At 52.9% G+C, this 13,315-nt stretch overlaps 1 protein-coding gene across 1 annotated transcript; it reads right to left on the reverse strand.

Moving 5' to 3' along the window:
• Positions 3,546-12,416, reverse strand: EEF2 (eukaryotic translation elongation factor 2). The gene is made up of 15 exons (XM_005682572.3): positions 12,313-12,416; positions 11,069-11,283; positions 10,041-10,222; positions 9,738-9,949; positions 9,096-9,274; positions 8,881-8,986; positions 8,261-8,374; positions 8,017-8,155; positions 7,705-7,900; positions 6,830-7,088; positions 6,357-6,464; positions 5,258-5,611; positions 4,927-5,109; positions 4,707-4,839; positions 3,546-4,262 (listed from the first exon to the last, which is right to left on the reverse strand). The coding sequence occupies exons 1-15, from the start codon at positions 12,313-12,315 to the stop codon at positions 4,069-4,071; spliced, it is 2,577 nt and encodes an 858-aa protein (XP_005682629.2). The 5' UTR covers positions 12,316-12,416; the 3' UTR covers positions 3,546-4,068.

Consider the following 13,315-nt stretch of genomic DNA (forward strand, 5'->3'; position numbering starts at 1 on the left):
TCCCCGCCCATCGCCTCCTTTCAGGCCCCAGCCCACGGGCGTCCGGCCCTCCTCACCAAAATGAGGCCTCACCTTTGGTGCAGGCTCGCCTCCCACAGCTGATTGGCTGTAAAGAACGTCGGTCAAATTTACGGAAGTCGACCTCCCGACTTCCGGTCCCTGGAACACCCCGCCCCTTCTCCTCTGACCGGGGTCCTCAAGGTGGGAAGTAGGATGCTGAAGTCCTGCATCCCTGTTCCTGCCTTTCTTGGGCGTGAAATACGCGAATCCTATGCCCAGCTCCGTCTAGTCAAGGCTATGGTTTTTCCAGTGGTCATGTATGGATGTGAGAGTTGAACTGTGAAGAAATCTGAGCGCCGAAGAATTGATGCTTTTGAACTGTGGTGTTGGAGAAGACTCTCGAGAGTCCCTTGAACTGCAAGGAGATCCAGCCAGTCCATTCTAAAGGAGACCAGTCCTGGGTGTTCACTGGAAGGACTGATGCTATAGTGGAAACTCCAATACTTTGGCCACCTCATGCGAAGAGTTGACTCATTGAAAAAGACTGATACGGGGAGGGATTGGGGGCAGGAGAAGGGGACGACAGAGGATGAGATGGCTGGATGGCATCACCAACTCGATGGACGTGAGTTTGAGTGAACTCCGGGAGTTGGTGATGGACAGGGAGGCCTGGCGTGCTGCGATTCATGGGGTCCCAAAGAGTCGGACACGACTGAGCGACTGAACTGAACTGAACTGATGCCCAGCTCTCTCATGACAGCTCCTGAGGCGGACCCTGGGGCTGCTTCAGTCCCAGGCAGTTTTCTCCTCTGTAAAATGTTCAGTTCAGTCGCTCCTGAACTGAATCAGGTTGGATCTCCTTGCAACCATAGCCTTGACTAGACAGACCTTTGCTGGCAAAGTAATGTCTCTGCTATTTAATATGCTATCCAGGTTGGTCATAACTTTCCTTCCAAGAAGTAAGCGTCTTTTAACTTCATGGCTGCAATCACTGTCTGCAGTGATTTTGGAGCCCTCAAAAATAAAGTCTGACACTGTTTCCACCGTTTCCCCATCTATTTCCCATGAAGTGATGGGACCAGATGCCATGATCTTAGTTTTCTGAATGTTGAGCTTTAAGCCAAAATTTTCACTCTCCTCTTCCACTTTCATCAAGGGGCTCTTTAGTTGGTCATAACTTTCCTTCCAACGAGTAAGCGTCTTTTAATTTCATGGCTGCAATCACCATCTGCAGTGATTTTGGAGCCCTCAAAAATAAAGTCTGACACTATTTCCACCCTTTCCCCATCTATTTCCCATGAAGTGATGGGACCGGATGCCATGATCTTAGTTTTCTGAATGTTGAGCTTTAAGCCAACTTTTTCACTCTCCTCTCACTTTCATCAAGGGGCTCTTTAGTTCCTCTTCACTTTCTGTCATAAGGGTGGTGTCATCTGAATATCTGAGGTTATTGATATTTCTCCTGGCAATCTCAATTCAGCTTGTGCTTCTTCCAGCCCAGCATTAGACGGTAAAGTGTCTGCCTGCAATGCAGGAGAGCTGGGTTCGATCCCTGGGTCGGGAAGATCCCCTGGAGCAGGAAATGGCAACCCACTCCAGTATTCTTGCCTGGAGGATTCCATGGACTGTACAGGCTCCAGGCTCCAGTCCATGGGATCGCAGAGTCAGACACGACTGAGCAACTTCACTTCACTTCACTTCTTCACTCTGCATATAAGTTATATAAGCAGGGTTGCTAAGTTGCTTCAGCTGTGTTCGATTCTGCATAGCTAGCCAGTCCCCACTGTCCATGATACTCCAGGCAAGAATACTGGAGTGGGTTGCCATTTTCTCCTCCAGGGAACCTTCCCGACCCAAGGATCAAACCTTCGTCTCAAGTCACTTTGCATTGGCAGGTGGGTTCTTTACCACTAGTGCTAAACCTGGGAAGCAGTTAGCCATATTGCAAATACATAAAGATACAAACTAGGATAGGTGTTGCCATTAAATGCTTGAGGACTGTTTTATGACTCCTTTTAGGCTCAAGATACATAAGAACTAGCATTGGTTGAGCTTTACTGCATACCAATCAACAACGTGAAGTAAAATATTTTACTAGTTCTATACTTGGGGAAACAGACAGAGAGGTTAAGTAACCCGCCCAGAGTCACACAGCCAGTAAATGCATTAACTGAGATTCGTTCCCAGAGAGGCCTGAACCCAAAGCCCACACTGAACCACTTCAGATACCATCTGACACAGGCCATCCTCTGGTCATGATAGTCCCAATCTCATGCAATTCCACTTCACTTCACGACTTGCCTTCTTCGCCTCACACCTCATCCTCGCTTAAGCTTTGACATGAAAGCTCTTCTTCCAGCCTGGGGACCACCTTCCTCCACTAAACCCAAAGCACACTTCACAGCTAAAGCAGCACTTTCTCTCACATTCCCTTTTCCCTATTGTTTCATTAATCTGGTACATTTGTCCCCACTAATGAACAAACAGTGATACATTATTAACCAGTCCTTACTAGACTTTCTCCCAGGATCACGTCACATTTGTCTTTTTAGGTTCCTCTGTGCTTTTTGAGTCTCATTTCCAGGGGTTTTGATGACTGGGTTTTGAAGATTGGTCTGTTCTCTCAATGTGGATTTGTCTTGATGTTTTTCTCAGTTAAAACTGAAGAGATGAGTTTTGGGAAGACCATGTGGTGCCATACCATCATGGGGACTTACCACTGATGACGACCTTGGTCATCTGGCCCTAGGCAATATTCACCAGGTTTCTACTCTGCCTCCCTCTTCACACTTAACACCAGGTGGCTCAATGGTAAGGAATCTGCCTCCTACACAGGAGACTAGAATTCGTCTGTGTAGGAAAAAAACCCTGGAGAAGGAAATGGCTACCCACTCCAGTATTCTTGCCTGGGCCTGGGGGGCTTCAGTCTACGAGGTTGCAAGAGTCAGACACAACTTAGCAACTGCATAGACGTAGCCACAAGGGAAATTTAAAGTGAAGTTGCTCAGTCTTTGCAACTCTGTGGACTGTAGCCTACCAGGCTTCTCTGTCCATGGGATTCTCCAGGCAAGAATACATGAGTGGGTTGCCATTTCCTTCTCCAGGGGATCTTCCCCCATAGCAGGCAGACACTTTAACCTCTGAGCCACCACAGGGAGGATGGGTCCAAAGTGAGCACCCAGGCAATCTTCCAGGCCTGAACTGACTGCTACAGCACCACCAGTGTCAATTATGTAAATACTGGGTTTGCCAAAAAGTTCTTCAGTTTATTTCCCTGACAGGTTACAGAAAAATCCAAACAAGCTATTCTGCCAACCCAGCACTCAGTTCTTAAGGCACACTCTCCCATTTGTAACGCTTAGGGGACACATGGGCAAAGTGGCTGCCCTTGTGGACAGCACAGACGTCTGCTGGCCTTGTGACAGATGGACTGCTGGACTGTCACTTGGACACTCACCCCTGTACTGGAGTATCACCGATGGCCTTACTCACTGGCCCAGGGAGCCCATTTGAGCCTGAGCAGATTAAAGACCACATACACACAATCTCCACCATGTTGAGTTTATTATTCCAATGGCACTAATACAGCTGGAGGTGCTCAGTGACACTGTGCGGGCGGGGTTTCCTGCCTTCTAGCTTCTGTCCAAAGAGAACATCTACCCGCTTGTTTCTTGCCCCCTTCTGGAGGAAAATCCACTAGGGGCCATTTACCCAAATAAACCTCTTAATGCGTTTATTTTTAACTTTTTGACATTAAGTTTCCCTCTCAACAAAAAAGTATTGGTTGTCCCATCCCCTCCCCCATCCCCACCGACCAGATAAGTCCCTGCTCCGAGGGCACTTGTTGCCCCTGAAATCTGGAAATAAATATCGAAAGAAACAGCATCAAGTGTTCATGTTGAGTGATGGCACAAAGTGGGCCCCAGAAACCTGTCAGGCAGAGCATTACTGGGTCTGGACAGCCTCGAGGTGTTGTGGAGAATGTGGTGGCTTGTTGCTGTGGTCACTTGTCCCTGGGCGCAGGGGCCGCGCCAAGTCCCACCCAGTGGCAGGCTAAGCGGAGGCCGCCTACAACTTGTCCAGGAAGTTGTCCAAGGCTGGGATGCCTTCCTTCAGGCCTTTGCGCTTGCGTGTCTCCGCCACCACCTGACTGGGGCGGCTGGTGTTGTCAAAGGGGTCACCGGGCAGGATCTGCCAGTGGTCGAACACACACTGGGGGAAGGCCTGGCCACCCGTGTTGGACCTCAGGTCAGCGGTGAAGCCTGCAGAAGGGGCAAACAGTGCTCACTGGGAAGCCCAGGTGCGTGCCTCACGGTCCCCTGGCCGAGACCAGGACACAGACACACCCGCGGATCCCTACACTTCACCCGAAGGTTCCCTCAAGGGCTACTGATTCAAGAGTGAGGCAGGGCAGGCCCTTCCTAAGCCCCAGGCCTCCATCTGCACCTTCTGAGGACGAGCCAGATCTCCAGCATGGCTGCTCTGTGGCTGTGCTTAGATCCACAGGCCGAGGCCTCTCCACTAAATCAACAGTCCTAAGACCCACAAGAGAGAGAAATAGGTCATCCCCTCCTTCACAAGCGTGCTGCAAAAAACTGCAGGAGGGAGCGCCCTTCATGATGAGAGAGGATAGGCCAGGGCTCCATCTGTTGGACTCCACCCAGAAGGCAGTGGGCATCTGAGGACCACGCCAGACTGGTACTCACCAAAGGACTCATTGACAGGGAGGTAGGCCTTCACAACAAACATGGGAGTGCCGGCCACCTGGGTCTCCTCAAAGACGTGGCCCCGCTTTCTGTTCAGGACACCGTAGATGCCACCAACCACTTGTTCCGGACACTGTCGGGCAAAAAAGGGCTCTGAGCAGCTGCTGGGCAGGACGGAACCAAAAACAGCAGCTGGAGGTTCCCGGCCCAGCCCCCTTACCTGGATCTCCACAAGATAGATGGGCTCCATGAGCCGGGGCTGGGCAGTCAGCACACTGGCATACAGGCAGCGCCGAGCTGTGGGGATGATCTGGCCACCCCCACGGTGGATGGCATCAGCGTGCAGCGTCACATCATGGACGTCAAAGCGCACGCCCCGCATATTCTCCTCGCACAGCGCCCCCTATGGAGGAAGGAGGACCATCGTCAAGAACCCACCTCCACAGCAGCCGAGGGACAGGCTGGCCATAACTGTCTGTTCAAAATACCACACACAATCCCACCTCGCCCGCTGACTGGCCCTGCAGCGCTGTGCCTGAGCACCCCCTCACCTCCTTGGTGGCCCACTGGAAGCCAGCCACCACACTGTCCTTGATTTCATTGAGGTACTGTACACCCTTGGTGATGTCCGTGAGGATGTTGGGGCCCGTGCCATCAGGGCCGAAGCACCAGATCTTACGGGCCTCAGCCACGTCCCACTCGTACTTCTCAGCCAGGTAGCGGGCCCGCTGCTTGAGCTCCTGGCGGGCGGACACCTCGCCCTTGTCGATGTCCTCAGCCAGGCCATCAGGGAAGGGCCGCGCCTTCATGTAAAGCCTATTGTGCTTGTTGGGGGACTTGGACAGGCAGAGCACGTTCGACTCCTCACTGACAGTCTCCCGGTACGAGACAACTGGGTCAGATTTCTGGAAGAGGAACGTGCAGGGTTAGGCCTGCCCCAGAAAACAGACACCCCAGAACACCACCTTCCTAATGATACCCGCTTCACACTGGCAGAGAATAGAGAGCAGAGCAGGCTCCACCTGACTTCGTGTAAATAGGTGTGCAGCTAGCTACTCGCTAAATGCCCACTGCCAACAGGGCTGGCTAAATACACTTCTCGTAGAACTATATATGCAGTATTAATAGAAAAGTGATTGCAAACATACAAGTGCAAGATCCCATTTCAGTAGAGTTTCCTTATTTAGAAAAAAACATGAAAAAACTGTCAATTCCCTGAAGAACGGAACTAAAAAGGTTTAACAAGGAAAAACAGCATGTAAAGAAACCCAAAACCTCAGCCAAGCAGACACAGATCTGAGCTCACTTTTATGAAAAAGCAGAAAATGGAAACCAGGGTGTACCAGCTGGGGATGGTGGGGCCACCTACAGAACCTCAGTGTCTGCCCTTTACCCAAGTTTTTTTTTGTAAACTTGTTAGCAGAAGTTAGCAGACCCCTCACACTCCAACCCTACCTGCGCATCTACAGAGCTGATGCCACAACAGCACATATTATCTGGCAAGAAGGGGCTGAAGGAAGGAGAACCGAGTGACCCCCCCCCCCCACCAGCGGGACCCTCAGAGCCCACCCAGGTCATGCTCTCCAACAGCCCTTTTGGTATAGGGCATGCAGGCCTCCAGCTGTCACTGCGTGGCAGCACCAACCTCACCTTGATGGGGATGCAAGCATGATCCTCCTCCAGGTCCTTGAGGCAGATCTCCAAGTGCAGCTCCCCAGCCCCCGCGATAATGTGCTCCCCGGACTCCTCGATGATGCACTGCAGAAGGCCAAGAGTCAGCCCAACACTGACCCCGAGACCAAGCAGTAAGCCAAGGGATTCCAGGGGGCAAGTGGAAAGTCAGCTCCAGCTGGACAAGGTGGACTCCCAAAACAGGATTGAGGGGGAAGGTATCAGGGCCCGTTTTACTAGTTTTCAACGTTAACCTTCTAAAAAGAGCCTCAGGATCCAACCAGTCTGAAGAGACTGTATCAAAGTAGTGTATCAAAGTTGGATTCCTAGGTGGAAAACCACCATTTAAATGGGCGGGAGTTCTGCCAGGTCAGCCCAGTCACACCACATCAACCATCAACAAGTCAACAAGCCACTGTGGTAGATGTCACCTCTGGCCAAGGGGCACCCACCTGCACCATGGGGTCTGACTTGGCCAGCCGCTTCAGACCTTCCACCAGCTTGGGCAGGTCGGCCGGGTTCTTGGCCTCCACAGCGACCCTGACAACAGGGCTCACGCTGAACTTCATCACCCGCATGTTGTGGGCATGCTCGAAGGTGGTGATGGTGCCAGTCTTCACCAGGAACTGGTCCACGCCCACCAGACCCACAATGTTGCCACAAGGCACATCCTCGATGGGCTCCACGTAACGGCCCATCATCAGGATTGTCCTGGGGAAGGGGGAATGACACAAAAGATGTCAACACACTAGCACTTGTGTGGCAGATCCCCAAGTCACCAGACAAGCCTCCCTTGTTTTTCTAGTAGTACCACACTGCATGTATTAATTTTTGGACCAGCGACTGAACCCAAGCCTCCTTCAGTGGAAGCACAAAGTTCCCCTCCTTTGAGCCTGTGCCTGTCTTCATGTCTAGAGGGACAGAGCCAGCTCACCAGGGGCCAGTAACCCAGTGACATCTCAGTGATGGTTCTGGCTCTATCACCAGAAGACCAGGCAAAGTGCTGCTGTGCCTATGCAAGCCTCTGCACGCTAGTACAGTCAGGGCAATCCCACACCTGCACCGGTTGACTGGGGGGTACCACCCTCAACTGAGGTCTTTGGGATCAGGGCCTGCTCTCGAGGCACCTTAACTATCCTATCACTCTAATTTCCTACCTGCTTCCCAGCTCAGGACTGTGTCACACTGAGAATCCTTAGTTGGGAGGAAGGGTACTATTCCTCCCCCCAGCAGGTCTTACATTCAGATGACCCCACCCTTCCCCCCTCACTGGATGGAGGAGCAGCAGGAGGCTGTTCAGCCCCCTCTAACTCCCTGAGTACCTCACCTCTGGATCGGCTTCAGGTACAGGTCCTCCTTCTTCCCAGGAGTATAGTTGGGTCCCATGATGCGGACCTTCAGGCCAGTAGACACCAGCCCTGAGAAGACCCGGCCGAAGGCATAGAACCGACCTTTGTCAGAGGTCGGCACCATTTTGGAAATGTACATCATGAGAGGGCCTTTGGGATCACAGCTTTTAATGCCTGAGAAGAGAAATAAAACCCCCAAAGGGGAAAACGTGATTCCATGACAGCTCAGCTTTCCAAACTGAGGCTCTGTCCAGCATCAGGCCCCCGGGGTGCAGGCAGGCCCCACATACCCATGGCTGCCTCGTCGTCTGGGGGACCCTCATACAGGAGCTCACAGCGGTACTTCTGGGCCGTCACAGGGGAAGGCAGGTGGATGGTGATCATCTGCAGCAGGGCATCCCCAGCAGGCAGCCAGCGGCGCATCACAGCCTGGAGTAGAGGATATGAGGGGGAAATGTTAGCAAGAGACCAGAACGAAAATCAACACAAGCAGCTCCAAGAAAGAGGGACTCCAGGGAGAGCCTCTCCACTCACCTTCAGAAGTGGTTTGCCCTCCTTGTCCTTATCTTCACTGTCCAACTTGATGTCCAGTTTTTCAATTAGTTTTGCCGTCTCCTCTTTCTTGAAGTTCATGATTGCATCAAACACCTAACATGCAGGAAAGAGCAAAGTGGGTTTGGGAACATACTCAAAGTCTGCAGTTACGTGTTAGAGCCTGAAGGGCATGGATGGAGCAGGGCCAAAACTGCAAAAATCCTCACTTACCATCAAACGCCTGACTTAATCTAGCAAATAAGGAAATCTCTCAACAGACTTAAAAAACCCACCCTATGTACGTGGGCACATTCTCACCGAAAACTCACGGGCTTACAATAGTCAGTCCTTTCTGCCACATCTCGCCTGCTCCCCAGTCAAGGAGGCTGACTGACCCCAAGATGCAGCCCAAGAATGTGGGAGACCTGCTAGCCAGGGCTGAAATGGGGGCCTTCTGATATCATGCTGTCTCATCCTTGTTTCAGGAACTGACATGCAGCCTGACCCTGCCTTGCCTTGTGGCATCTTGCCATCAGTTGCAGCAGGTTGGGTACCAGACTATATGGGGAGCCCAAGGACAGCCCTGGGAATGGGTATCTACCAAGCTTACACTGGCTCACCTTGAAGATTGGGTCCAGGATGAGCTGGCAGAATGTCCGTGGCAGCTTCTTGCCATCAGGGCTGTTGGCTGACTTGCTGAACTTGCCAGTGGCTGGATCAAAGTACCTGTTCGAAGAACACCCAACCCAAGAGTTAGAGAAATCAACGGCGGGGGAGGGGGTAACCTGGGTGGGAATGACCCTACAGACACTTGAGCTGTGTCTCGAACACTTACCGGTCTCCCCACAGCTTTTTCATCATATCCTCCACCTTCTTGGCCCGCTCAGCAGGCCCTAGCTGTCCCTCGCCCTTGGCGGCAAACTTGGCCACATACATCTCTGCAAACTGCTTCAGGGTAAAGGCCCAACCATGGAGACCAGATCCAAAGCCAACAGTACCAAGAACGGGGTCAATCTGCAAGAACGGGAGACAGTTTAGCTGGAATAGACGGACGGAAACCACAGCTACAAAATCCCCAGGCACTCCATGCCTCAGACCTTAGATTTCTTCAGTAGCCATCAGGTCAAAGTGAAGAAATTTCAGTCATCATGTACAAGGTACCCAACCGCTGCGGGGGTGGGGTGTGTGTGTGTGTGCGCGCAAAGATCCCACAGGGACTGCCCCATGCACCTGTCAGCAAGCAGGGGGAGCCACTACCTCACCTCCCCAAAAGTCCAGCTTTCCTGTCACTCTAAGGTTCCTTGGATCCCCAGCTTCCACCTCCAAAGAATCCCCAGGAAGTCACTGATTCAGAAGCAGTTCCCCAGGGGCAGCTCAAGACCACAGCCCTTCCAGTCTGCCCCACAGGAGCAGCGAAGGGGCTACTATGAAGACAGCAGAGAAAAGTACCCTAAACCCAGCAGTCAGGCTGTCCTACCATGATGTTGCCCATGGGGCCACTCTCGCCCTCGCCATAGGTGGAGATAATGACGTTGACATTCTCCACGATACGCTGGAAGGTTTGGTAGAGCTCCTCAGGCTCCAGTTGCAGCTCAAGCAGGGCCCGGTCCATCTTGTTCATCATCAGCACTGGCTTGATGCGCTCAGCGATGGCCTGGCGCAGCACCGTCTCTGTCTGCACACACACACCTGCAGAACAGCAGGGGATGAGGCGGCTCTTGCAGCCAGAGAAGGGACAGCACCAGGTTCCAGGCTGTCCTAGGGGGTGCCCACTGCTTACCAGACACACAGTCCACCACCACCAAGGCACCGTCAGTGACACGGAGTGCGGCTGTCACCTCTGAGGAAAAGTCGACGTGCCCAGGGGAATCAATGAGGTTGATGAGGAAGCCAGAGCCATCCTTGCTCTGCTTGATGAAATTCAAGTCGTTCTCTGAAAGCTCGTAGAAAAGGGAGATGGCCCTGAAACAATGGCGACAGGTGAGCCAGGTGGAAGCCACACCTTAGCCTGGCCTGTGGTCAATCAGGTTCCCACCGAGGGGGAGTCAGGACGGACACTCTTCATTCCTAAGTGAGGCTGGGGTCCAATAAAAAGCCAGGCAGATGCTGCAACCTGTCCCCTCTCCTTGCATTACTCATCCCTAAAGATGAACTTAAGACTCCCAACAGAAATGCCACCGCCATCTGGGACATTTATCTTTGTGCACCCTCTGCCAGGGACAGCCACTTCCCTGGCACCAGAGTCCACCTAGGTCGTCCCAGGCTTGACACACCTGTTGTAAAAAAGCAACTACTGCATAGGAGCTAGAAAGCCCAAAGGCTCCTTTCCACCCTTCCCTGCCCTGCAGGGAAGTGAGTCTCAGAGCAATGACCAAGGACAAACGACTAAATGAAGACAACTGCCGTCACTGCTTTTTCTTTGGGGTGGAATGAGGTTCTCACCATGACATCTAGGATCAGAAAACTCAGGGCTGCCATGCGCAGAGCAAGACTTTGGCATTGACCCCGGATGCCAATACCATCCTCAGACTTCTCCAGACATTGCCAAGAGCCCCCAGCTCCCTTCCCCTCCAACCTCCTTAACTCTACCACCCGTCACTGTACCTCTTCCCCTGGAGACAAAGGTGCCCATCCCACTAGATGAAGCTCCATCATCCCTCCCAGTTCAGAAGCCCAACTCCAAAGTGCTCCTCTCCCCAAAACCCTGTGGGAAAAGGCCTATGTCTGTCCACCCCGCCCACTACCAAGGACTCAGAGCAAGCAGCACCCCGCTTTCCCTGTGGAGATGACACCAGGGGACTTGCTCACGTTGACTTGATGGTGATGCAACGCTCCTGCTCGTCCTTCCGGGTGTCAGTGAAGCGGGTCTCCCCAGCCCGGGCAGAGGCGATGATACCCGCCTTACACACCAGGGAGTCTGTCAGAGTGGACTTGCCATGGTCCACGTGGGCGATGACAGACATGTTCCGGATGTTGGCCTTCTTGTCCATGATGGCCCGGATCTGGTCTACTGTGAAGTTCACCTGGGCAGGGTGGAGGAGGGGAGGGTCATGACAGGCCAGCACTCCAGGAAGGACCCTTGGCACAGAGACTTTGATCAATAGAGGCTGCAAGGCCCTAGCCAAAAGAGGCTGGTCCCTGGTGCTGCCAACTCCGACCTAAATCCCCCTTTCTTTGTTAACACCCCTTTAAAGATGTCCAACTCACCCTGTCCCTGAAAAGCCTAATCTTGGCTGTCACACCCAAAGTGACAACTCAGAACGGAAACTGGGGACTAAGTCCCAATGAGTGACAACAGACTCCCTTTATACTACGTAGATACTGGAGTCTCATGGGGTCTGGCTGAACCTCAAGTGTCCCACTGTGCGGCCACTGGTATACCTCGAGGCTTCCCAACCAAAAGGGCTCTCCGAACTCCAAGGTCACCCCTCGCTGGGGTTGTGGGGGTCAGAGCCAACACCCCACCTTTGATTCGTAAATATGCCACCCCCGGTTTGGGGGAGGGGGGGTTGCGCAGCCCTAACAGGCGCGAACCTCCACCTCGTGGCTCCAGGATCAGGTGTTCACAATTGGGAGGTTCAAGAAAGACAAGAGACCAAAATAACATTACACAGCGGGAGAAGATCGGGCGCTTCTAAAGGTCTTCTCTTCTCTCCTTTAGCCATTTCCAAGACGCCCATGGCTCCCGACAGAAAATCAGACTGAAACTCCCGGCCCGCGGGTTACATAAGGCGGCTCCCCTCTCCCGGCTCGCGCTGCGGCGCCCGCCATTACAGCGTCTGCCACATCATCATACCCCCCCGCCCCGCCTCCGCCCCAGCTTTAGCCGGACCCCGGACCCCGGGAGGCGGCGGCGCCCCCGGAAGCGGAGGTCGCGAGCAGTGCGGCGCGCCGACATGGCGGCAGCCGCTTCACCTGCCCCGGCCCCGCCGGCCCCGCCGCCGCCATGTCTCCTCCCAATCAGGGAGGCCGCAAGTCCCCAGGCTTGGCAGCGCCAGCCCTGCCGAGGCTTCGCTGCCGTTTCAGGTCCCCGGTTGAACAGCGTTGCTCACCATGGTGGCGGATGGCGGTGGATTCTCCCAAGCAGATCCGAGCGAGCTAGGTCGCGCCGAGGATGGCGGCGACGACGGCGGAAGAGAACGCTGACGTCAACACCCGAGACTTTATAGGCCGACGCCGGTTGGGCGGGTCATCTGACCGCGCTTCGGGGGCGGAGCGAAGCGACGCGGCGCGCAAGCGCATGAACACCCTCCCCAACAACACCCCGCCCCGGTAACCCCTTAGGCGGCGGCGGGGCTGCTCTAATACCGAGGGTCTGCATTCCATGCTTGGATTTTCCCGGGGGCGTGGTTGCCTCGAGCTGGGTGCACGCCTCCAGGATGCACTACTTAGATGCAGAAAGCAGAGTGGCATTTTAGCTGCGACTATTAACCATATGTTAGGAACTATGTCATTTTGCAAAGTGCCAAGCACTTCAGTGAAAAGGATATTACGATGTGAATAGGGTCTGTGGATTGTACTAAGATTAAGGTTTGATATGGTGTAAGATGATTGACAGTACTAGGTCCGGGACTGGGAGAAGAGTACTTGGACCTCTGGACTAGTTCTGCAGTCACCCGTCTTTAATTATTTCTTAAAACAAAAAAACCTTTTCAAAAGCAGATATTAATCACCCACTTTTCCCACAACGACAAATTCACCGTCTACTACGGCAGGCATTGCTATCGGTTTTGTGGATAAAACAGTAAATAAAACACCTTATCAGCTCCATCACTTTAAGTGTTCTTACATTAGATATGCAGGTTTTTCTATGCTTCAGTTTCTTTATCTGCGCAACGGGATGATCAATACTACTTCTTTGAGGGAGAGTAAAATTCACTAAATACATTTAGAGGGATTAGCACCGAGTCTGACACAGTTCTCAATACTCCTCAGTTATTTCTAATTAGTTATCGTTACCATTATAGAACACATTTTAGGGACTGGCTTGCTGCGTCGCAAGCGTGGGAGCTAAGCGCTTTTCCACATGCGCAATCTCATTTTCTACTTCATTTT

The sequence above is a fragment of the Capra hircus genome, chromosome 7 (assembly GCF_001704415.2).
Source record: "Capra hircus breed San Clemente chromosome 7, ASM170441v1, whole genome shotgun sequence".
Classification (NCBI taxonomy): domain Eukaryota; kingdom Metazoa; phylum Chordata; class Mammalia; order Artiodactyla; family Bovidae; genus Capra; species Capra hircus.

What these genes read in the sequence shown, in the direction of transcription:
- EEF2 (XM_005682572.3), bottom strand. An exon ending in GCCCCATGGGCAACATCATG is followed by an intron (nt 9,275 to 9,737) that starts GTAGGACAGCCT and finishes CCGTTCTTGCAG; the next exon opens with ATTGACCCCGTTCTTGGTAC. An exon ending in AGTCAGACCCCATGGTGCAG is followed by an intron (nt 6,465 to 6,829) that starts GTGGGTGCCCCT and finishes GGCCTTCTGCAG; the next exon opens with TGCATCATCGAGGAGTCCGG.